The sequence below is a fragment of the Pleurodeles waltl genome, chromosome 10 (genome assembly GCF_031143425.1).
Source record: "Pleurodeles waltl isolate 20211129_DDA chromosome 10, aPleWal1.hap1.20221129, whole genome shotgun sequence".
In the NCBI taxonomy this organism is placed as follows: Eukaryota; Metazoa; Chordata; class Amphibia; order Caudata; family Salamandridae; genus Pleurodeles; species Pleurodeles waltl.
Window position 1 is genome coordinate 71,313,574 of NC_090449.1, and position 23,325 is coordinate 71,336,898.

Genomic DNA, 23,325 nt, shown 5'->3' on the forward strand with positions numbered 1-23,325 from the left:
ATAGAACAAATAAACTCAGCGCAATCTTTAAAGAAGGCAATTCAGAATGGCTGCACAATAACACAAGTACTTGTAAAAGGCTTGGGAGAAGTTTCTAAAATGCAAAGGAGCACATTCCAAATATATAGAGAAAATCTGCATTATAAGTCTTAGCAGCTGTGTCCAGATGTGTCAAATCTCAGGCATTTACCTTCCTCCTGCAGACCCCAGTAGCCAGCGTAATTGTAACATAAATTCTCTCACTTTGAAGGTAGAGAAAGACAAATAAATACTGAGTTTTCTCAAAGACACAGCCTGACATCTGACCCCTGTCTTTGAAAGCACAGCAAATGTGACAAAATAGAAAAAGACTTAAAGGCCTGTTTACAGAAAGCAAGTTTGTGGAAGAATACAGTAAACACAGTTTAAGGAACAGGAGGGACAAACTGAACCTAGAGCAAGTAAAGCCAGCCAATAGAAATCCAGAAAATGTGAGTTACAAACCACAAAGCCAATGATAATCAACAGGTGGAATGCATTCATAGGTCACTTATTTGAAAGTCCCCAAGATATCTCTAGAAAACTAGACAGCTGTACTGTCTGGTAGGCTGCAACCTAAAAAGGGGGTGACACCCATTAAATGTGGGTGAGTTGATATATGTAATCACTATTGCACAATAACAAAGTAATTTCCATTATCCGTTAATTTTTTTAAAGGATTGCTTTCAGTCTTAACTTGTTGAAGTGCCCCTTGCCTAGGGCTAGGGCACACTGAAACGATCATTAGAGAGGTCATTAGCGATGTCATCAATGATGTCATTTGAGATGTAATCGAAGGTGTAGTTTAACATGTCATGAGTGCATGATGGGCACAAGTTATAGTTTACTAAATTATAATGGGCAAATTTGAGTGTTTTTTTTTTTTTCAGTTTTTAAACAAATACTTATTTCATTTCAACACCTAACTATGTCATTTCAATAGAATTTCTTATTTTTTAGTGTATATTAAGAGCTTACTACCAAATATTACTGTAAGTAAGTGAATTTATTAATTGGGATTGGTAGGGGTCCTTCATAATAAATACATTCACTAACTAGTAAGTCCAGGCCCAGGATTCAGTAATTTAGACCTGAGCTTGGTCCTTGGCAGCTATAGTACAAAGCAGTCAGCCTTAATTTGAAGAAATCGTTTAAAGCATTTTAAAGTACCAAAATGGTTAAAAAGTCAAAACTCAACAAAATAAAAATATCACTCCCATTCAGACAAATGGAGTGAAATTTAAAATGACACCAAAATGACTAAAGTCCAATACGGGGAACCAGAGATATACATTTTTGATTTAATTGAAAAGCAGCAGACAAAAAGTAAAGCGTTAAACATTAATTACTTTTCAAGGGAGGCGGGCACCTAGGCGCAATTTCAGGCCAAATGCGATGGATACGCCCAGCAGTTTCATCCTGGGCTAAGATTTGATCTTTGGGCTTAATATCTGAAATGGTAGTATAATTTGTTTTAAGTCTCAGCTTTTCAGAGGTTGTAGGAGAGGTTCAGTTAGACACTGCCAAGGGCCCACAAGACCTCAGACAGTACTTAGGGGTCAAGTTTCATTCCATTAAATAAGCCACTAGGAGGGTCAAGACCAGTTGCAAATGGTCAGGTGGGCATTTCAAGAAAAAGTTGCCTTGCAGCTTGCTTCCCTGTAGCCACGTAGGAGACCAGCCAACCGATTCCTGGAGTCAATTTCTTTGTCCTGGGGACAAGTGGGAGCACATCCAGCCCTTGAGGACTCCTCACACGTTTCAGAGAATACAGCCCTTTTATTCTCCCACAGGTCCAGAAAGTGTTCTGAGGCGGGTGTCTTGGAGTTATACATTTGTAGTTGGCACTAGCAAGTGGGTGGAGTAACTTCTGGCTCCTCCCCAACCAATGAGGTAAAAGATCCCAGAGCAACACCACTCACTTATGCAGCAGTTCCTCTTTACCCTGATGTAAACAATCCCACAATGCATCTTACTCTCAAAGTCGAAAACAGGAAACCCCTTCTTCCTTATGCAGAGAGCCTGTGTTCCCACCCAGAGGCATGGCCAGGGAAATGAGCAGTCTCCACAAGTGTGGAGGGAGGAGTGGATGGTTGTAGAGCTACAAAAAATTACGAGTGGGTTTGCTTGGTGAATTCCACAAGGGTCCCAGAAAGGGGTGGCACGCTGCATTGACTAGGACATTACACATCAGCATTACTACCAGTAGCATCTAATACTACAATAATGATGCCCTCATTAAAATTCTACCATAGTAGATGGCTTTTTAGGGTTCAATCCTGTTTGGCTTCAATCTTTTTTTACTGACCCATATCTCTGAGCTGATGGGCACCCTGGGGTTCTGTTCTGTCATCCGCTGGTCCTTTAATATTATTATTATAGCTTATGCGTCCACTGTGACAAGTCTTGTGCAAGTAACCTGCAATACAAAGGATGCTAAGCAGGCCTCAAACATGTTTTTGTATAAAAAAATAAACAAATAGCAGTTAAGCAAACGTGTTACATCTAATTACCTTCCTTCCACTACTCTGTGCTGAACAGGTGCTGTTCCCTCCGGTAAGTTGCCAGTTGTAATTGCTTGAGCCTGCATGGACTGGTGCACGCGTGGAAGGATGGGTGAAATGTTGACCATGAATCGAGACTCCATCTGCTGAGCTGAATTAATCACTCTTATGTTCTCGATTCAGGACCGAAAATGGACTTCCTCAGCCTTTTCATCCTTTATTTTATTTGTGTTCTGGCCTGCGTTTTTCTGCTCTGTCTGGGGGCAAGAGGAAATCAGAATTTCCAAGGACGAATACTTGGGGGAGCTGCTCAGGTACTACCCTATTTCTTACACTGCTCCCCTAATTGTCTCACTGTATAATATTGCTCTTGATGTGTTTATAAGGTATGTTTGTAAGGGGTACTATAAAAGCTCACATCTTACGCCACCTGTGTTACCAAGTATAAGCAATAACAATTCCCTGTCCTGACTGCACCTCATTGCAAGCAGTTCTCTAATTCATCAGTTATTCCAAAGTTTGTGATTGTATTGCTTGTACTAAATTTGTTTTAGCAAGCTTTTTAATTGCCCTTTTTAAAAATGAAAACTGAATGTATGTCAGAATATCAAGGAGAGATATATTGTTCTACAAAAATATTGTTGACAAAATATTGAGAACCAAAATATTGTGTGGGTAAGTATAAGTAGGCCTACACCCACATACTATAATGATATATATAAAGCCAAGGTACGTATATGTGAAGTTAGATATAGCAACCCTATATATTAAACCACAAAACAATTAATGCTTCTTGAAAGTGAAGCAGCCTACGCATGTCTTATACTATACCCTTTCATCTCTGTCCAGGGGTTGTAAAAAATAAATAAAAATCTACACACATATATATATATGTATATAAATATATATATGTGTATTTTCGGAACAGTTAAATAGACCAACTAACAGCGAAAAATATATTTTAAATACCCTATTTTAATTCTGTTTTAATTCTGACTTTTTTATTAGCTAAAAATGTATTCTGCCAATGTGACTGCAACATGGTAGAATAGATCATTAGTTAGTATAATGTATATTTTCTAAATTAGCGTAAGTCTAATTCTGTGGTATTATTTGTAGTCTCATATCCTTTAGCTGATTCCAGGGCCTCCCATTACGACCTGTCGGTTGACAATAATCGAGAAGTGACCTAGTTCATCGAATGCTTTGACAAGATTATACCCTGTACAGGGACTGAGTGTCAATAACAAAGAAGCAACACAAATTGTCATGTTGCAAGGCTCGCTTGTGTGATCACGTCCTCCTGCGTTGTCGCTCAGTCCAGCATATTTGTAGATTTGATTGGCCAACAGCACTTCACCACAAAGGCCAATTTTCATGAAAAAAGATTCCATGCCAGAGGAAGCGGTTGGTTCAAATGGTGTGTGCCAGGATCAAGTTCAGAGCACTTTGGGAGTTGGATTCTGGATTGGAAAGTAAATGAAATAACCCTGTTAAATGTACACCTAACTGCTTACTTTCCTAATTAAAGTATGTGGCCTGGTGCGCTGAGACAGGCCACAGTGGCAGGAAGATGGTGTTTGCAAGAATCTATTACACATGTATTCCAGCGATAAGGCTTCAGCACTTGTTACAAAGTACAATGTTCCTGCTTCACCCTCAGTCATACCACCCAAGGAACAAAGGTGCCCATCCTTTCTTGGAGAGGGCACTGCTCTGGTGGTGTTGGGGGTCTGGTTAGTGGTTAGGCACAGGTAAAGTATCCAGTGGGTTAGCTGTAGGTAGGTAGTGGCTGGTCATGGTGGCAGAACAATAAATGAAAAGAGTACACTGTTCCAAGAAAATATGTCTAGAAAGGACGCCAAGTATCGGTATTGTGATAGGAGTGCCCTCATGCGTCAATGAAGATGCTTAGCATCATCATTGGGCTAACTCCACGTCAGACCGGCACTGCAATATCTGACAGGTCACCACTCATATGGTGGTGGCACTAGACCGAAAGTGGTAACGCAGATCCATTGATATCTGCAGTACGTGCTGACAGTAGAAAGGAAGGAGAGTGAGAAGTGAGTTAAAATGGGCTCTGTACACCCAATATCTAAATTTAATTCCTCAAAGAGGCGGTCAGGCCAAGATTAAAATCATTGGAGGAGTACTTGGAGGAAATAATGGCCACCGATACTCCTACATAAGGGGAAGGAAGAGAAATACTCTATCCTAATACTAAGGGGTCGACATGTTTCGCGCCCATGCGGTCAGTAAATGATCCAGTGGCGCTTCATCAGGACCGTGATTCGTAACTTCTCCTATAAAAAGGTGTAGTGGGTGCTATAAAGTCACTTACTATACGTAGACTAATCGTCAAGGTCAGTCAATAGGTGTAGTGAGTGCTATAAAGTCACTTACTATACGTAGACTAATCGTCAAGGTCAGTCACCCAATAGGTCGCCCATCCCAGGTGGAAATCAGGCATCTTAGGGACGCGTAACCCTCAGACCAAAGGAAATGCATTGATGTCTCCCTCAAGTCCAGCCGTCCAAGCTACCTGGGGTCGCATGCCTGGAAAGTATGGTGGCAGAACAGCCACATACCCTCAGATGACACAAACGTGATGGGGGCCTGTTCTTAATAGTCCACTGGTCACAGTCCGCTGGGATGGTGTTGGTTTTTACAGGGCAGGACAGGCAGAGCTGGAGACTATGCAAGTCCTTGGGTAGGATCCATGGGTTCAAATGGTAAATCCTTCAACAGGGCTTTTCCGTATACAGATGGCCCACAGCGCTGGAGAGGAATCCAGGATGAAGCAGTCTCTCCTTCAGTTAAACTAAGGGGCTTTCTCCGTTTCCCTCATCGTTGATGTACAGTAAGTTTCCTCATCCTGACTGGTTGTTTTTGGATTTAGTCTCCTTGTGCTTCAAAGCAGTTCTCCTTCCACAGTTCCTCGCAGATAGCTGGTTTTATACTGAGCTGCAACAAAGTCCTTCACCTGGTGATCTGAAGCCAGCTCCTTTCGCTAGGCAACTCAGTCATAGAACAACCCTTTCAAGTCCAAACTCACTTCCCAGGTATGGTAGGAGAATGGCAATGCGAGGGGATTTCACTCCTGGTCTCTGCTTACTCAGAATAGGTTAGTCTTTTGTTGTTCTGATGGCCAGACTGGTCCAGTCAGAGTGGGGTTGGAGGGATGCTTCTACTGCTTTTGAATTCCTGAGTGCTCCTTCAGTCCTAGAGCATGTTTCCAGCATCCAGAGTGGGTCACAGGAGACCGGGAATGTCCAGCAGATACCAGCTCAGTTTACATTAAACACAATGGCTCACTAATCCTTCTCACCAAGTTACCACACTTATTCTCAACACACACGTCCCAGGCATGATGGACACCAAAAAAAACAGGATAAGAGAGAACGCACAGACTTTACTGGAGGAGGGGGGTGCTGGGAGGCAACCTCTCCCAAGGGGTACAGATACCCCGACTATAGATTAATGATCATGAAGAGCCTCAGTGAACAAGAGTGATTGTCATGTTTACTCAGGTAAAAATAAAACAAATACCTACAGCACCTTTCCAGTGATTTGCCAGGAATTCAGCATGTGGCAGGGTAGCCTGATCTTCAGAGCTAAGAAGACTTTCTATCCCAGCAGCCCCACCACACATAAGTGTTGTGTCCTTAATTGGGATGTGGGCTCCATGCTTCTGGTTGAGCGTTCCAGGTCTGGTCAGTTGGGGGCGCGATCTGGGGCGGGCTCCAGCAATCGTTGTGTGCTGTCCGTATTTACTGGTGGATAAAGAAATACAGTAAGAAACTCTCTGTCGCGTGTTGTGCTTCACGACAATAATTTTCTTTCCAACAGTGAAGGTGTCATTGACGATTGGCTGCACTGAGTATGTCAATTAAAGAACTCGGAAAGCTATGAATGGCAGGTGCCCTCAACACTAAGAGCGGACCAAGTGCACCTGTCTGAGCTGTTAGATGTTAAATGCGGTAAAATCTCCATGCGCTATCTGAGGTGTACATTAATCGTGTCACCTGCCCTTCCCCATGGCAACATGCATGCATGCGCCGTGGCAAAGACAAAGTAGAGGGATATGTTCACGTGGTAACCTAAAAGGTTTGTTACCCCCTCAATGGCTCTCAGGCCTGAGCTTTTGTTGCTAGCTCATGGGTCCAAAACTATTGAGTCCCCCAGTCCCTAAGCTCTGTACCAAGAGCTTTTGACACTACATAGTGGTTTTAGGATACCCACTTAAAAATCATAAATGGTGCTGTGTCTCTATTGTTGGAGCACCACTAGAATGTCACCCTCATAGCCTGGTCCATAGATAGCCGAGGGTCTTAATGGTTTGTGCTTCATAAGTGTGAGATGGTGGCACTGAAAACAAAGCTGTATATCCACGCTGTAACTTAACTATATTACTGATGTGTGATCCTTGCGCCAAAGGGTCATATAAGGTTGTGTCCCTTAGATATTGTAGGGTTGCAGTGCAAGGCACACAAATGTTTGAGTCCTCCAAGGTACTGTTGAGGTTGTCATGATGGTAACAGGTCCAAAGTTCTATATAGTGAGTCATGAAACCAACACCCTTTCTAGGGACTACATTTTGTAGTATTGATCTCTTCAAGTAGCCCAGTTGGCAATTTGTTTGATGCCCTGCATTACAAGAGTCCCAAGCAAGGTCTTTGATCCCCGACGTTAGCCAGCAGCCCAATAAACCAGTGTGTCCATTTTATGGTAAGCGGTGACTCGATGCTGTTTTGATTTGGTGCTTGGTGACTGGTTGTTGAGACATTCTTGTAGCAGGGGTTAGCCCTGCCATTATAGCATCCTGGTGGGCACTGCCTGCATTGATTGTGTCAGAAAGTGGTCAGTTTCCCGCTGTCTACCCGCAGAGTACATCTCCGTCGGTTCCGTGTGTTTGTTGGGAAGGACACTGAGCAGATGTGTTCAGAGGTTCTGCATTTGTTGTTGCTTTCCCCCCACAGTTATGTTGTGGCTCCTATGAGGTCAGGTTCAGCATAAACATCCTCCTGTGCTAATATGTGCACGATGTGTAGGTGAGTTTTAGCCAGTTGAGTCTTTCTGTGGTAGTGTATTTCACTGCCGTATCCGTGTGGGTTATCGGTTGTAGGTTGCAAACTATTGTCTTCTCTAGAGCCAGAGGTGGTACATCAAGGTGCTTTAGTGGTCAGCAGCAAGGCTGTGTTGGGGAAAAGGGTTCAGTGGTGTTAAGGAGCACACGCTTGAAATACTTCCCTGTTCTTCCATCATTTATTAGTTCTATTCCTCTTGCAGATCTGTTGCTGCCAGAGGGATAACTCCTGCTACCTTGGTGATGGACTTCTGCCCATTAAATTGTTTCTATTAAGGCACCCCACCTCCTCTCGTCGTCCATCGGTGCAGGACCTGTGAGGGGTGTGGGCAAGTGGTTGGTCTGGTAACCTCACCTGCAGTGGGACAGTCGCACAGGTCTGCGGAAGCGGTTTGTGGCAGTCGTTGTTTAGTTCAAGGCACTTGGGAAGCCCTCCCAAAGATATAGAGGCTCAGTTTCCAGCTTTTATGGCTCTAAAGTAAATACTAGCATTTGAAATGCCAACGCTTCTAGATCTGATACCCCCTAAAGCTGCACCAAGCCATATAAACCATGAAGCTGAATTGTGGGGTCGCTGACCCCTGGTGTATTGTTTATGCTGCAAGCCCTATTACCACACCACCATGTAGGGGTTTTTATAGTAGTGTTTTTTTTTAAAATATTTGCGTAGATGCAGTCTTTTGGCATATCATAGATACAAATGGCCAACAGAGGCAGTAAATCATGTCTCCTTGACAACTAGCACCGCCCACAGACGTTTATGGAGTTGAAAAACACTTTTCTCATCATGTTCATTCCGTGGGTTTGGAGTTCACTTTAGAGCTGCCTGTCAGTCAAAAGTTCAGGAAATCCGATATAGGCGCAGGTGCAAAGGACGAGTCTTGAGGTAATGTGCACATATAGACAAAGACCAGGTGTTAATGTGACACTTACCTGCACCGGAGCCGTCTCTTGCATTCTGGCAGGTGAGGGTCCACCCCACAGTCCTCTTCATGCTGACCACCAGGTGGCGGCAGAGGGCTTCCCGTCCCTCTCTCCGCTCCGGCCTGGCTCAGGTACACTATAAACCACCGTACCGCAGAGAAGACGAAGAAAACTGGCTGAAATAACCCCTATGCGCGCCGTACTAGAGAGAGCCCTTCCCCCAAGTGGCTCAGGTGAGGCCGCCACAGCCGGGAGTAATACATTATTTTCTCTGTTCTATTCCAATTTAATTTTCTAGCCTTTGATGTCCTGGCAACAAATAAAGCGCTTCGTATAATTAGGGCGGCGCGCGAGAGAGGCGTGAAAGATCGTGTGGTCGCGTGCTTCTGAAGTGTGCGTCGTGCTCTGAAGTTGCAGTAAACAGTCTCGTGCGGTGCATAAGTACAAACACAATTTAGAGTTCCTTGATTGGATGGCCCTCCGAGAGGAGACGCGGGAGATGTTGGTTCATGGGTTGTCGTGTTGGTCCTAAGGATGGAGCCGGCGTTGCTATAGTGATGGGTGGGCCTTATTGATGCATGGTTGCTGCTCAAAGGACTGTGGCTTCCAGCAGTTAAAGGTTAGTCCAACCTGTGTGTGCATGATTGACGCCAGGACCCCGCAGACCCTGTTAGCACTAACTCAAGCCTGAAGGCCCGCCGAGTGAAATAATAACTTGCTGAATAGCTCACCCAAGAACTCCCTTGTAAAATATGAACAAACAACACATGTAGGCCTAGATTTACTACGAGTGACTCTGGCACTTGCATTGCTCTCCGCAGTTTTGTGATGCACCTGCAGGCCTTTTTTAACCCCCCCCCCCCCCCCCTTCAAAAATAAGTCCCGGTGCCCCGCATCGGAAACCACCGGCTCAAATTAAGCACTGGATTACAGTTATCCCATGTAAAGCATTCTATTCTGGAAATGTGTAAAGCGCATAGCTATCTAGAGGCCTTCCAGCACTAGAACAGTTCCAAGGTGACAATAAACAGGTAGAGAGCGAATTTGAGTAAAGCCAAGTTTTCAAAGCCTTTCCAGAATGAGATGTTTAACGAATACGCGCTAATGTGTTTTGTGTTCCCAGGTGTGTTCCTGCGTAGTCCCTGCGTGGCTCCAGAGAGTTATACAGCGCGAGCTCCACAGACTGTTCTATACTCGGTACGTAAGCAATGCAGCGTAAGTGCACAACCCATCACACAGCCCATCAACTCATCCATGTATAAAGACAACCTCTCTTGCTTCCCTGCAAAGAGGCTTGGAGCCCCCAAGAAGATTCCGGAGGTGGCTTTGTGCAGATGTGCAGCATGGCCGCCCCCCTCTTTTAGGACAGCTTTACAAAGCTTTGGTCTGTGCATAGTTAGTTGTGCCTTCCTCCAGACTTAGGTATGACTTACTCGTGTATTTACAGAAGACAGGCTTTCTCACAGAAAAAACCCAAAACCTTTGTGATTCAAAGAGGGGAAAGGCACAGCTGGAAGAGATTGATCCCCAAAGCTCTTTCCCACGCGTAAACAAGTATGACTCCCAGAAATCAGGAATGAATCTGTAATTCACACCTAAGATCGGAGTAAGTCACAACTGCACACACAAAGTCGTTTTGTGAATGAGCCTCTGCAATGGCCGCACAGCTCCGCCAGCGCACCTCATGTGTGAACTGCATTACAGTCTGTTGTCCTGGTGTACCACTGCCCATGCACAGCTCTGCCAAGATACCCTGACCTACGTCACGTGGCACGTGATTACTGACACCTGCCCTCAGCTCTGCCTGTGTCCCTTAGTTCTTGCTTGAATAGCATCCCAACATTAACTGGCATTAGAACTAACTACCTTGGTAGTGAAACCAGACAGTTCTGCAGCGCACCTTAATTCTGAAATGCAGCACCATGTCCTTATAACCAGGGGTGCATAACGTGTCACTTTACCTAGTGCAAAAAACCCCAACTTTGTACTTCTGTTGCTATCTTAGTGGAAAGACCCACACGGCTTTACTGGTGAATGTAATTCTTTCTCTCTTCCATCCCTCCTGCTTTTCAAGTGCCTGGACCCAACTCAGCCCTTCGCCTGACTCATCAATAAAATCAGTGAAAAAAACAGTAAAAAGACCCTTGCTGACTGGCTTCTCGTCGTGATAGTCTCTATCAATGTCCCGGATATCCCTTGCGATATCAACTGCAGGCCACATGCTTCAGGTCTGGATTTAGAGGCAACAGAGTATTAGATACACCTGCCGCATTATTCCAATAGACAATCTACTGAATCTGTTCACAAATGGAGGAAGTGGTCCTTCACCAGACATCGCTGAGCACAGGCGCATCAGAGCTGTGTACTTCCTAGTAGCACCAGGTGCCACCACCCTTAACATACCCCAACAGGGCCCGCACTGGGGGCTTCTCTGCTCGGACGTGTCGTTGTGCATAGGTCACCGAACATGTTCTGACAGTAAGTTTGTATACTTGGACACCCCCAGGCCAGGTGCACGAGGGCCACCCACATCCACTGCACCTTTGATAAACAGTCAGCCCAAATTTCTGTAAGCCGGTAGATGTGCAGTGATAACGTTGTATGAACTTAAACTGAATTAGCCCATGTCTGCTACTGAGAGACACTTCTAATTAATAAGCAGCGGCTGAGCCACAGGTTATCAGTGACGCGCAGGCCTTTTTGTAATGTTTTGCTCAGGACACATAATGCCAGCCCAGCCTATTGGCTTTGACCCAGCTTGGTGAGCTCACCCTTGCTTCTCTCTCTTGCTTTGCAGGAGCTGGATGTTTCTTGCCCTGCATATCGTTTTAGAAGTCGCAGTGTACAGCGAGTACACCCTGGAGATCTATGGGTACTGCCAGGAGTTGGAGTTCAGCGGGCGCCATCTCCATCTGCCCTACGTGCTGGGTGCTGCCAACATGGGCTTCTTCTGGCTCTGCTGCACGACTGACCCTGGTGAGCGGAGGCTTCGTGAAGGGAATTACATCATCTGAACCCCGCTGAGTGAAGGCCACTGAGGGACCGGTCCCACAACTGATCAAATTCTGCAATGGCTTTGCCGCAGTGGGGTCCTGGTGCAGTTATAATCTCAAAGACACCCAGTGCTGCTCGTCACTCATTTTCGAGTTTTTATTTTTAGAAAATTCCAAACTATGGAAGAGTGAGAGCCCTGAAGACTAAGGGCCTGGTTTAGATCTTGGTGGATGGAATACTGCATCACAAATGTGACGGACACCCCGTCCGCCGTATTACGATCCCATAAGATATAATGGTATCGTAAGAGGGCGGACGGAATATCCATCAATGGGATCGTAAGAGGGCAGACAGAATATCCATCAATGGGATCGTAAGAGGGCGGACGGAATATCCATCATGTTTGTGACCGAGTATTCCCGTCCGCAGTGGTCTAAATCCAGACCTATGTCTTCCATATATTGCATTGTTTTTTTTAAATGTTGCTTTGCTGCCTTGGGGATCTCCGTATCCTTCCCTCCACTCTGTGCCTGGATGGGGCGGTGCTAATATTATTAAAGCTACTTGTAAACATTGTTTTCTTAACCTTGCAGGTACAATAACCGCATACAACCAAGCATTCTACCTCCAGGTGTACAAGTATGATGGGGTCATGTTTCATAAGGGCAGAATATGTGGCAGTTGCCAGACTGCGAAACCAGCTCGTTCAAAGCACTGCGGTAAGAATCAACGCTCCATCAGTGTGATATTGTGTAGGGAGCATTCTAAAGTTTATTCCTCTTAACAGTAAGTTAGGAATATTCCAGGTGTAACTCCTGCGTTACCCCATGGTAAGGAACTTCCCCATGTTTGTGACTGCAGAACACACCCGTAGGACACCCTCTGGGCTTAACCCCATTGCAAGGCGCTTCTGCTGCCTGTCACAGTAAGAACATCCTCGGCATTGCCTTCCATTCACTTCATGTTAAGATCTTCTCTGGCATTATTTTGCTTCATCCCATGGTAAGAATTTCTCTGCAATTTCCTCAACTTCAACCTATGGAAAGACCTTCTTTGGCAGAGCTTCGTCCACACTCCCTAATAAAAACTGCCCCAACCCCGCTTCACCCTCTGGTACATACTTCTCTGGCTTCGCTGCTAGTTTGCCCCAAGGTAAGAACACCCCCTCCATTGATCTACATTCCAGAGCCCGACTCCAGAAATACACAGCATTAGCACGAGTTGGTTTCCACACTTGCATGCACATTCAATCTGCACAACAGCATCTTCTCGTTTAATTGTCAACAGAATAGGAGACATACGTCTGGCCAAGATGTCCTGCATGTCTACATCTCAGGGTCGTCTGGTACACACGTTAAGCTCCAGAGGGGATGTGTGCGCAAGAGGTGACAAGTTAGGAACACTGGTTCTGGGTGGATTTTTTTCCACCTCGTTTTTGCCCTGCTGTTCACCCAATCAGCTAGATTCAAGCATTGGCAAGTTTGTTATATAACGACTGAGATTTGACCATTCAGGTGAGAGTGGCCTTTGCACCCAAGAGGCCTAGAAAAGAGTCAGATTCCAGGCTGCTGGTTGTTGTCCCTTACTTAACCATGATGGGATACCCACACAGGACCAGAGTTCAGGTGAGAGTGCCTGCTTTCATTGTGTAAACAAAGGCACCCCCTCTCTGCTCATCCAGCTAAACGACCGATAATAGAGGCACACCGTGCATGTATGCAGCAAGTCAATTGAAAGATTCTCCCTGCCAGGCAAAGTTAGTTTAATTTATGCTCTCAACTTAGTGCTAAAAAATAGGGTGTAGGAGTAAGGAAACATTTTCCTGGGAAATATGGTGGAAATGTTTATTTTCTCATTTATAGTAACTGATAAAAGCAATATGCCTTATATTTTTTGTGGCCACAATGCATGTATTAGGTAGCAAGATGCAGCAATACATGTTTTCATCATACATTATTACAGCTGCACGAGTGAGACATTCTGAGCACGAAAATGTGGGTTTCCCAACGACCACTATGTCCCTGGAGAAAAAAAGGAAGATTTTATTTCCAGAAAGCACTTATCCCCTGGTGACTAGGGCAGAGTATGTGTCTGCAGTAAACTAGATTTGCTTTTCTCGCACATAGGACATTGAACCAAGTCCTTTTGTTATAGGGCTAGGGTATCTAAACCTGTAGAGTTAGGGCACACCCCTATGATACACAGCACAATTCGCCAGCATATCAACACGTTAGTTCAATTGAAAATTATATGGGCAGCATAATGGGTGATACAGTAATTAACATATAGCAATGTTATGAGGTAGTGGGCTTATACTTTTTCTTTGACATCATATATCCAAGATGAGTCAGACCTATATGAATGAGAAAGGGAATAATTTATTGTAAAAGGCACCTGGTGCTGCCCCCAAACAAATGCTTTAATGCTCTTTTCGTTCATGGGATATACAGAGAAGAGTACTTCATCGTCTGTGTGCAATGCACATACAACCCAAAGGCAAAAACAGAGAGGGGGTGAGGATGGAAAGAGAATAAAAATACTCAGGAGAGTAAGATTTTGTAGTCCTTTTTAGTCTAATGCAGACCGGCAGCCGTGTGAAATTGCCACTGCCTTACCTTAGTTGGAACTTACCTGTTGATTCTCACCATGGGAGACTTGCTTGATGTAGTTCCAGCCGATCCCCCCATGCCATGAACCTCTCCAGGATTGCAATGGTTTATCGACATGTTGCTGATAAAACCACAAAAGAAAGTTTGCTTAAAATAAACATAAAAACTTACCGGACATTTCTCCTAAACATCAAGGCTGTAGTAGTATGGCATCACTTCTCCTCAGAGTAAGCAATGCCATGGTAGCCCCCATCAGTCTCTACTGGAAGCATCTCTACCCAAAGACCTGTTGTCTAAGTAATGTTTCATGTGTTTCTTCTTTTGCCACCAGGTGTGTGCGACAGATGTGTTCATCGATTTGACCACCATTGTGTCTGGGTGAATAACTGCATTGGCGCTTACAACACGAAATACTTCCTCGTCTATCTCGTCACATTGACTCTAATGACCGTAGACCTCGTTGCCATCATCACGTACTTCCTGGTCCAGGTGGTCTTTCTATCAAACATGTTGATGGGAAGTTACTTGGACACTCAAGGACAGGAGCATGCTGTGGAAATGCTTTTCGTTATTCAGGTGAAGAAGAGACCTTGCTCTATCCATTCAGGCTAGAATGGGTGGGAATGTGGGAAAACAAGTAGGGACCGTACAGCGGGCATGAGATATTAACTGAATATCCTGATACTTCTGTATTAAGTTTGGTTCCATTAATGATAAAGCCATTTTTTTAAATAATCAACTATCTGCGTGGAAAAAATTATTTTTATTGGCCCACAATCATACCAACAAATTATGCTCCTAGTTCCGATCCTCAGCCTTACTGAAGTAGCTTAAAAAAAAGAGGTTTCTCCACGTCCTGAAGAAGGACCTCCCCTCTACCCCTCTACCCCCCCCCCCCACCTGTTTTGAGAGCCTAAAAAAATTGACACTCCTTTTACACTATACTGCATGTCCCAGGCGATGCTAAATTCACTTGTTTTATCAATGTATCCAGGATGGAAGCCCGTGGGTAAACGTATCACAGAACAAATAGGACCCTAACCTTTATTGTTTACGGAGGTGTGCATATCTCCTACAGAAATAAGTCACACATCTGTCTAGGGGTATTGTGTGTGCATGTGATTTATTGACCCTTTATAAGGAAATTAAATGATTCATTACATGTGTGAAGTACTGCAAGGATGCAGTGAAGGGCCAACTCTTCATTTCTTATTGGATTTTTGTATTCAGCTGGGATATCTATTCTTCCTTGGCATCTCAGATTCCTGAAGATAAAACTTGAGTTTAAAGTCTCCCTGAGCATTATAAGTAGCTCCCACATGGCCAATCAAAAAGCTAAGTGGTGTGGGTAGGTCCATTTTATCTTCTCTACTGAGGAGCTAGTACATTATGGCTAAGAGGTTGGGTATCCATTTATTTATTCCAGTTAATCAAACAAAATCATTTAAAGATGGTCATGAATTATCAGTATTACCAGGGCTTTGACCATTGCCTTAGAGGTGAAGGCATCAGTCACCTGGTGTCAACTGTTAAACTGCAGCCAATCTCCTTACAACAATGCCTCTGTTCGGATAGTTGTCTACCTGTTGCCAATCCTGTCAATGCTGTATACACACTACGGAAATGGGTGATCTTAGTAGCACACTTATGGCTGAACTTGCACAATTATCTGTTTACTTTTTCAGTCTTATGTAGCTGTTTGTATCTGTAGATTTTCCGTCAAAGGGGTGGCCTTTTAAAAACGTTGTGTTTATTTTCTTTGTTTAGCATCTGTTCCTGACCTTCCCAAGAATAGTCTTCCTCCTCGGATTTCTCATCATCCTCTTCTTCTTGATCGGAGGTTACACCTGCTTTGTTCTCTACCTGCTGCTCAGAAACCAGACCTCCAATGAGTGGTGCAAGGCGCGGGCACAGGGGTGCTTGTCATGTCTACAGGGCGTCCCCCATCATCAGCATGTCTACTACCAGAACATCTATACAAAAGGCTTGTTAGCTAACATCAAAGAGGCCTTACAGCCAACCGCAAGCTTGATGGAGAAAAACAAATAAAGGAAGTCAGCAATGAGAGAACCATGTTTGGAAAGTGCATTTCTTCTACTGCAGTGTGCAACATGAGAACATATCTCCTAAGGAGCTTGCTCAGGCAGACATGGGTCTTCTGTCTGAGGCACTGGATTTGGATGAGGAGAGGGCAATCTCAGCTGCTGGACTACAGATTGTGGGAAGAGCTTTACTTTGGTGCCTCAATTTCGTCTTCGTTAATTGTGAGAGCCTAAAAGCTGTCTGCTGTGACACAGCATTGAAACTTCTTAGTAATAAGACCAGCCTCAAAATATCTCAATGAACTGCTCTTAACAAATGTATGAGGCGGCTGAGAACTCCGAGACATCCCAGATTTCAACAACTAAAACACAATTCCATTTGTGTCCATAACAAACTACTCTGAACCTGCCCCCTGCAACACCCTTCTGAATCTAATGGCTGTTTTTTTTTTTCTGTATCAGAGAAAATTCACTTGGTGCAATCAACACGAAACTTCTGACTTCTATCAACATAGTAATCTGCGTGCCTTATTTCTCCTTTAAAACAGTTGCTCCGTGGAGTTTAGCAAAACTCGCTGAATTGTTGAGTGAGATTATCTCTTGCACTACTGATTATTTTACCATGTTAGCTTCTCTCTGCTTATGAATCACGTGTGTGAGGAAAAGGGGTGTGTTATATGGTGTAGTTGTACAACCTCACTATGTAATACACTTACCAACCCCTTTAGGACACTTAGGTTTTGTTTGTCAAACCTTTATCTCAACCCTGGCTAGCTGTGGCTTTGTGCAGCAAGGCTTACACACAAAGGAACAAGCATAAAGCATTTCAAAAGTACCAATACAATTGAAGAAGAAATACAATTCTAATTTCTAAAAACAAGGCTGTATTATTATGTATTTTTAGACACTACAACAAAAAAGATTCACCGGAAGGTTCCAGAGATATAGAATTTACAAGGTATAGTCAGGGCCACTGGAATTATGTGGCAGGGGAGGACCAAATTATATGGCAGGGTGGAGTAAATTATGTGGCAAGAAAAGATGCATTATTGGGTAGATTTTGGAACAGTATTGCTGCATTATTTTGGCATTTTTAAACTTGGCAACACTCTTTGTGCATTAGGTGCAACTCATTAGTACTAGTTTGACATCCACATATAGAAATAAGCAACAGAAATGTGACCAGTTCAGCTTTGCAAATAGCCTTCCACTGCATGGCAACTAGTGTTGCATTTTTTGTAACTTTTGAACCGTTTAAGCTAGAATTTTATTTTGTTAAAATCTGCAGATTGTGCGGCAGATGATGGATTATGTGGCAAATGCAGCAAATCTATAATTATATGAAAAATCACATAATTCCAGTGGCACTGGGTATAATAAATCAAAGCATTTCACTCGACCACAAACGAGCATTGGCAAATTCAACAAATTTGAAACTTTTTCAGCAAAAAGTTTGGGCTACCTGTAATGCGGTCACTTAGTCACTGTAGGTGACCATCCCCAGTAGGAAGTCAGTCAGGGGTTCCAGCAAGGTCCTCAAACAGTTACCTCAGCAGGTGAAGCAATCTTCAGGCAGTTCCAGGTACTTTTATCCTTTGCAGGGCTTTCCTACAGAACTGGTCCTGATGCAAGGGATGAAGGACACTGTGGATGTAGTGTAGTTGACAAGGATCTTAGAAAGTACAGGAGGGAGTGAGACTTCTTTTCAGAGCAAGCCTCTATTGTATTCTTTCCTGTCAGACTTTAGCACACTTCCCCCAGGAGGAAGCTGTCTCTGCGACAGGACCATGTGTGCAACTGATGTGGGGACAGGGGACTAAAACAACAAAGTGGCAACTTCGCTAAAGTAGTACAATGCAACTTGTTACACTAATTTCGACCTGGGAGTCAAGTCGGGCTTAATGTAACAAGTTGTTTAATACTTTGGATGACCCACTTTGGTCTCATCCTTCAGAATTAGCACAGCTGAGGGCGTCAGCATGTAACACTACTAACCAATTGGGTGACCAAGCTTTTCTATAGTAAAAATGAAAATGTCACTTACCCAGTGTACATCTGTTCGTGGCATTAGTCGCTGCAGATTCACATGCTGTACATAGTCCGCCGTCTGGTGTTGGGTCGGAGTGTTACAAGTTGTTTTTCTTCGAAGAAGTCTTTTCGAGTCACGAGACCGAGGGACTCCTCCTCCTTTGTTTCCATTGCGCATGGGCGTCGACTCCATCTTCGATTGTTTTCCCCGCAGAGGGTGAGGTAGGAGTTGTGTATGTTAGTAATAGTGCCCATGCAATGGAATGAATAAGTATGTACAAAATAAAGTTTAAGTAATATATTTACAAATGTACAAATGTTGAAGATTACTGCCATACGGCTACAGGCTCCCGGGAAGGCGGGTGGGCGCATGTGAATCTGCAGCGACTAATGCCACGAACAGATGTACACTGGGTAAGTGACATTTTCAGTTCGGTGGCATGTGTAGCTGCAGATACACATGCTGTGCATAGACTAGTAAGCAGTTATCTCCCCAAAAGCGGTGGCTCAGCCTGTAGGAGTGGAAGTAGTTTGAAATAAGGTTCTTAGTACGGCTTGACCTACTGTGGCTTGTTGTGCGGATAGCACGTTTACACAGTAGTGCTTAGTAAATGTGTGAGGCGTAGACCATGTGGCTGCCTTACATATTTCGTTCATTGGAATATTTCCTAGGAAGGCCATGGTAGCGCCTTTCTTTCTGGTTGAGTGTGCCTTTGGTGTAATGGGCAGCTCTCTCTTTGCTTTAAGGTAGCAGGTTTGGATACACTTAACTATCCATCTGGCTATCCCCTGTTTTGATATTGGGTTTCAGGTATGCGGTTTTTGAAATGCAATAAACAGTTGTTTTGTTTTTCTAATTAGTTTTGTTCTGTCAATGTAGTACATTAGTGCTCTTCTGATGTCTAATGTATGTAGTGCCCTTTCAGCTACTGAGTCTGTCTGTGGAAAGAACACTGGTAGTTCTACTGTTTGATTTAAGTGGAACGGTGAAATAACTTTTTGTAAAAATTTAGGATTGGTTCTTAGAACTACCTTATTTTTGTGTATTTGAATAAAAGGTTCCTGTATAGTAAACGCTTGAATTTCGCTTACTCTTCTTAGAGATGTAATGGCAATGAGAAATGCAACCTTTCACGTTAAGAATTGCATTTCGCAAGAATGCATGGGTTCGAAAGGTGGACCCATGAGTCTTGTTAAGACGATGTTGAGGTTCCATGAAGGAACAGGTGGTGTTCTTGGTGGTATAATTCTTTTGAGGCCTTCCATAAACGCTTTAATGACAGGTATCCTAAATAGTGAAGTTGAATGGGTGATCTGCAGGTATGCAGAAATTGCTGCGAGGTGTATCTTTATGGAAGAGAAGGCCAGATTTGATTTCTGCAAATGTAGTAAGTATCCTACTACATCCTTTGGAGATGCATGTAATGGTTGAACTTGATTACTATGGCAGTAGCAAACAAATCTTTTCCATTTACTTGCATAGCAGTGTCTAGTGGATGGCCTTCTAGCCTGTTTTATGACCTCCATACATTCTTGGGTGAGGTTTAAATGTCCGAATTCTAGGATTTCAGGAGCCAGATTGCTAGATTCAGCGATGCTGGGTTTGGATGCCTGATCTGTTGTTTGTGTTGTGTTAGCAGATCTGGCCTGTTGGGTAGCTTGACATGGGGTACTACTGACAGGTCTAGTAGTGTTGTGTACCAGGGTTGTCTTGCCCATGTTGGTGCTATTAGTATGAGTTTGAGTTTGTTTTGACTCAATTTGTTTACTAGATATGGAAGGAGAGGGAGAAAAGCGTATGCAAATATCCCTGACCAATTCATCCATAGAGCATTGCCTTGAGACTGCCTGTGTGGGTACCTGGATGCGAAGTTTTGGCATTTTGCGTTCTCCTTTGTTGCAAATAGGTCTATTTGAGGTGTTCCCCAAAGGTGGAAGTAAGTGTTTAGAATTTGGGGGTGAATCTCCCATTCGTGGACTTGTTGGTGATCTCGAGAGAGGTTGTCTGCTAGTTGATTCTGGATCCCTGGAATAAACTGTGCTATTAGGCGAATGTGGTTGTGAATTGCCCAATGCCATATCTTTTGTGCCAGGAGGCACAGCTGTGTCGAGTGTGTTCCCCCCTGTTTGTTTAGATAATACATTGTTGTCATGTTGTCTGTTTTGACAAGAACGTATTTGTGGGTTATGATGGGTTGAAATGCTTTCAACGCTAGGAACACTGCTAACAATTCGAGGTGATTTATATGCAACTTTGTTTGATGTACGTCCCATTGTCCTTGGATGCTGTGTTGATTGAGGTGTGCTCCCCACCCTGTCATGGAAGCATCTGTTGTTATCACGTATTGTGGCACTGGGTCTTGGAAAGGCCGCCCTTTGTTTAAATTTATACTGTTCCACCATAGAAGCGAGATGTAAGTTTGGCGGTCTATCAACACCAGATCTAGGTGACCCTGTGCCTCTGACCATTGCGATGCTAGGCACTGTTGTAAGGGCCTCATGTGCAGTCTTGCGTTTGGGACAATGGCTATGCATGAAGACATCATGCCTAGGAGTTTTAATACCATCTTTGCATGTATTTTTTGTGTCGGATACATGGCTTGTATAACCTTGTAAAAATTTTGAACCCTTTGTGGACTTGGAGTGGCTATCCCATTTGTTGTGTCGATTGTCGCTTCTAAGTATTGTTGTGTTTTGCACGGCAGAATGTGTGATTTTGCATAGTTGATGGAGAAACCGAGTTTGTAGAGGGTTTGTATGACATACTCTGTGCGGTGTGAATACTTTGTTAGGGAGTTGGTTTTGATTAGCCAATCGTGTAGGTAGGGGAACACGTGTATTTACTGCCTTCTGATATGTGCAGCTACTACTGCTAGGCATTTCGTAAATACTCTTGGTGCGGTTGTTATACCGAACGGCAACACTTTGAATTGGTAATGTATTCCCTTGAATACGAACCTTAGGTATTTCCTGTGCGAGGGATGTATCGGTATGTGGAAATACGCGTCTTTTAGATGTAAGGTTGTCATATAGTCTTGTTGTTTTAGCCGGGTCTGGTGGCTTAGTGGACTAATGCGTCCACTATAGGGGCCTGTGTTCGACCTCATGGTCACAGGTTCAAATCCCGGCAGGTTCACTCAGCCTTTCATCCAAAATTCTGAGGTCGATAAAATGAGTACCATTGAGTTGGGTAACAATAAACATCTGTTATTCAGCGCCAAGATGCCTGCGGGTGAACGTGCGCTTTACAAATACACATGTTATGTTATGTTATGATATGATATGTTATGTTTTAGCAGTGGTAATACGTCTTGTAGCGTGACCATGTGAAAGTGTTCCGATTTGATGTAGATGTTTAGTGTTCTGAGATCTAAGATTGGTCTCAGTGTTTTGTCTTTTTTTGGTATTAGAAAGTACAGTGAGTAAACTCCTGTGTTCCTTTGTGTACGTGGTACAAGTTCTATTGCGTCCTTTTGCAGTAATGCCTGAACTTCTAATTCCAGAAGATCTAAATGCTGTTTTGACATGTTTTGTGTTTTTGGTGGGACATTTGGAGGGATTTGGAGAAATTCTATGCAATAACCATGCTGTATAATTGCTAAGACCCAAGTGTCTGTTGTTATCTCCTCCCAAGCTTTGTAAAATTGGCTTAGTCTCCCCCCCACTGGTGTTGTGTGAAGGGATTGAGTGACTTGTGAGTCACTGTTTGGTTGTAGGTGTTTTGGGACCTTGAAATTGTCCCCCTCTGTACTGGCCCCGAAAGCCTCCCCTTTGGTACTGTCCCTGGTAGGTAGACGGTGTTGATTGTGAGGTGCTGGCTTGTGTGGCTTGACCCCGAAACCCCCCTCTGAAGGGTGTTCTGCGAAATGTGCCAAAAGTGCCTCTGCCCTGCGGGGAATAGAGTGCGCCCATGGCCTTGGCTGTGTCAGTGTCCTTTTTCAATTTCTCAATTACCGTGTCCACATCAGGTCCAAACAATTGTTGTTCGTTGAACGGCATATTGAGCACTGCTTGTTGTATCTCGGGTTTAAACCCGGATGTGCGCAACCATGCGTACCTTCTTATGGTTACCGCGGTATTTATTGTTCTTGCAGCTGTATCCGCTGCATCCATAGGGGAGCGTATTTGGTTATTCGAGATATTTTGTGCCTCCTCGACTACTTGTTTTGCCCGTTTCTGTAATTCTTTGGGTAGATGCTTGATGAGATGCTGCATCTCATCCCAATGGGCTCTGTCATATCGCGCTAGGAGCGCCTGAGAGTTCGCGATGCGCCACTGGTTTGCAGCTTGTACAGCAACCCTTTTTCCAGCTGCGTCGAACTTGCGGCTCTCTTTGTCCGGAGGTGGGGCGTCGCCTGATGTGTGCGAGTTGGCTCTCTTGCGAGCTGCCCCTACTACAACTGAATCTGGTGGCAGTTGTGATGTGATAAAAGCAGGGTCTGTGGGCGGTGCTTTATATTTTTTCTCCACCCGTGGAGTTATCGCTCTGCTTTTGACAGGGTCTTTAAAGATCTGTTTTGCATGCCTTAGCATTCCCGGGAGCATAGGCAGGCATTGATAGGTGCTATGGGTGGAGGAGAGGGTGTTGAAAAGGAAGTCATCCTCGACAGGTTCTGAGTGTAACGACACGTTATGGAACTCTGCTGCCCTAGCTACCACCTGTGCATACGCTGTGCTGTCCTCAGGTGGTGAGGGCTTGGTAGGGTACGACTCAGGACTATTGTCTGATACTGGGGCGTCATATAGGTCCCAAGCGTCCTGGTCATCTTGGCTCATGGTGGTATGAGCTGGTGAATGTGACGGAGTTTGTGCCGGTGATGTATGAGTCACAGGTGGAGGAGAGGGTGGTGGAGTTACTTTCTTCACCACTTTTGCTGGTGGTGTTTGTTCTTGAGTTTGGAACTAGAGTCTCCTTTTCCTCCTGATTGGGGGAAGAGTGCTGATCTTCCCTGTCCCACTCTGTATGAAGATCCGCTTTTGGGTGTGGTCTACGTTAGTGGTTTGTAACTCTTCTTCAAATCTGTGTTTGCGCATTTGAGAGGACAGTGATTGTTCCTCTGAATACGAGCTGGCAGTCGGTTCGGTTGCAGGGCGTTTTGGCACCGAAACGGTGTCTT

General features: G+C 44.2%; 1 protein-coding gene across 3 annotated transcripts in view; it reads left to right on the forward strand.

Moving 5' to 3' along the window:
* The window catches only part of ZDHHC4 (zinc finger DHHC-type palmitoyltransferase 4), a 57,086-nt gene extending 40,026 nt beyond the window's left edge, over positions 1 to 17,060 (forward strand). For all 3 annotated transcript variants that reach the window (XM_069209715.1, XM_069209717.1, XM_069209716.1), the window contains exons 2-7: positions 2,706 to 2,836; positions 9,659 to 9,732; positions 11,333 to 11,511; positions 12,123 to 12,248; positions 14,470 to 14,714; positions 15,906 to 17,060. In XM_069209715.1, coding sequence (XP_069065816.1) covers positions 2,706 to 2,836; positions 9,659 to 9,732; positions 11,333 to 11,511; positions 12,123 to 12,248; positions 14,470 to 14,714; positions 15,906 to 16,187 — 1,037 coding nt within the window. In that variant the 3' untranslated portion in view covers positions 16,188 to 17,060. The remainder of the gene's footprint in view (positions 1 to 2,705; positions 2,837 to 9,658; positions 9,733 to 11,332; positions 11,512 to 12,122; positions 12,249 to 14,469; positions 14,715 to 15,905) is intronic.
* Positions 17,061 to 23,325: the final 6,265 nt, after the last annotated feature.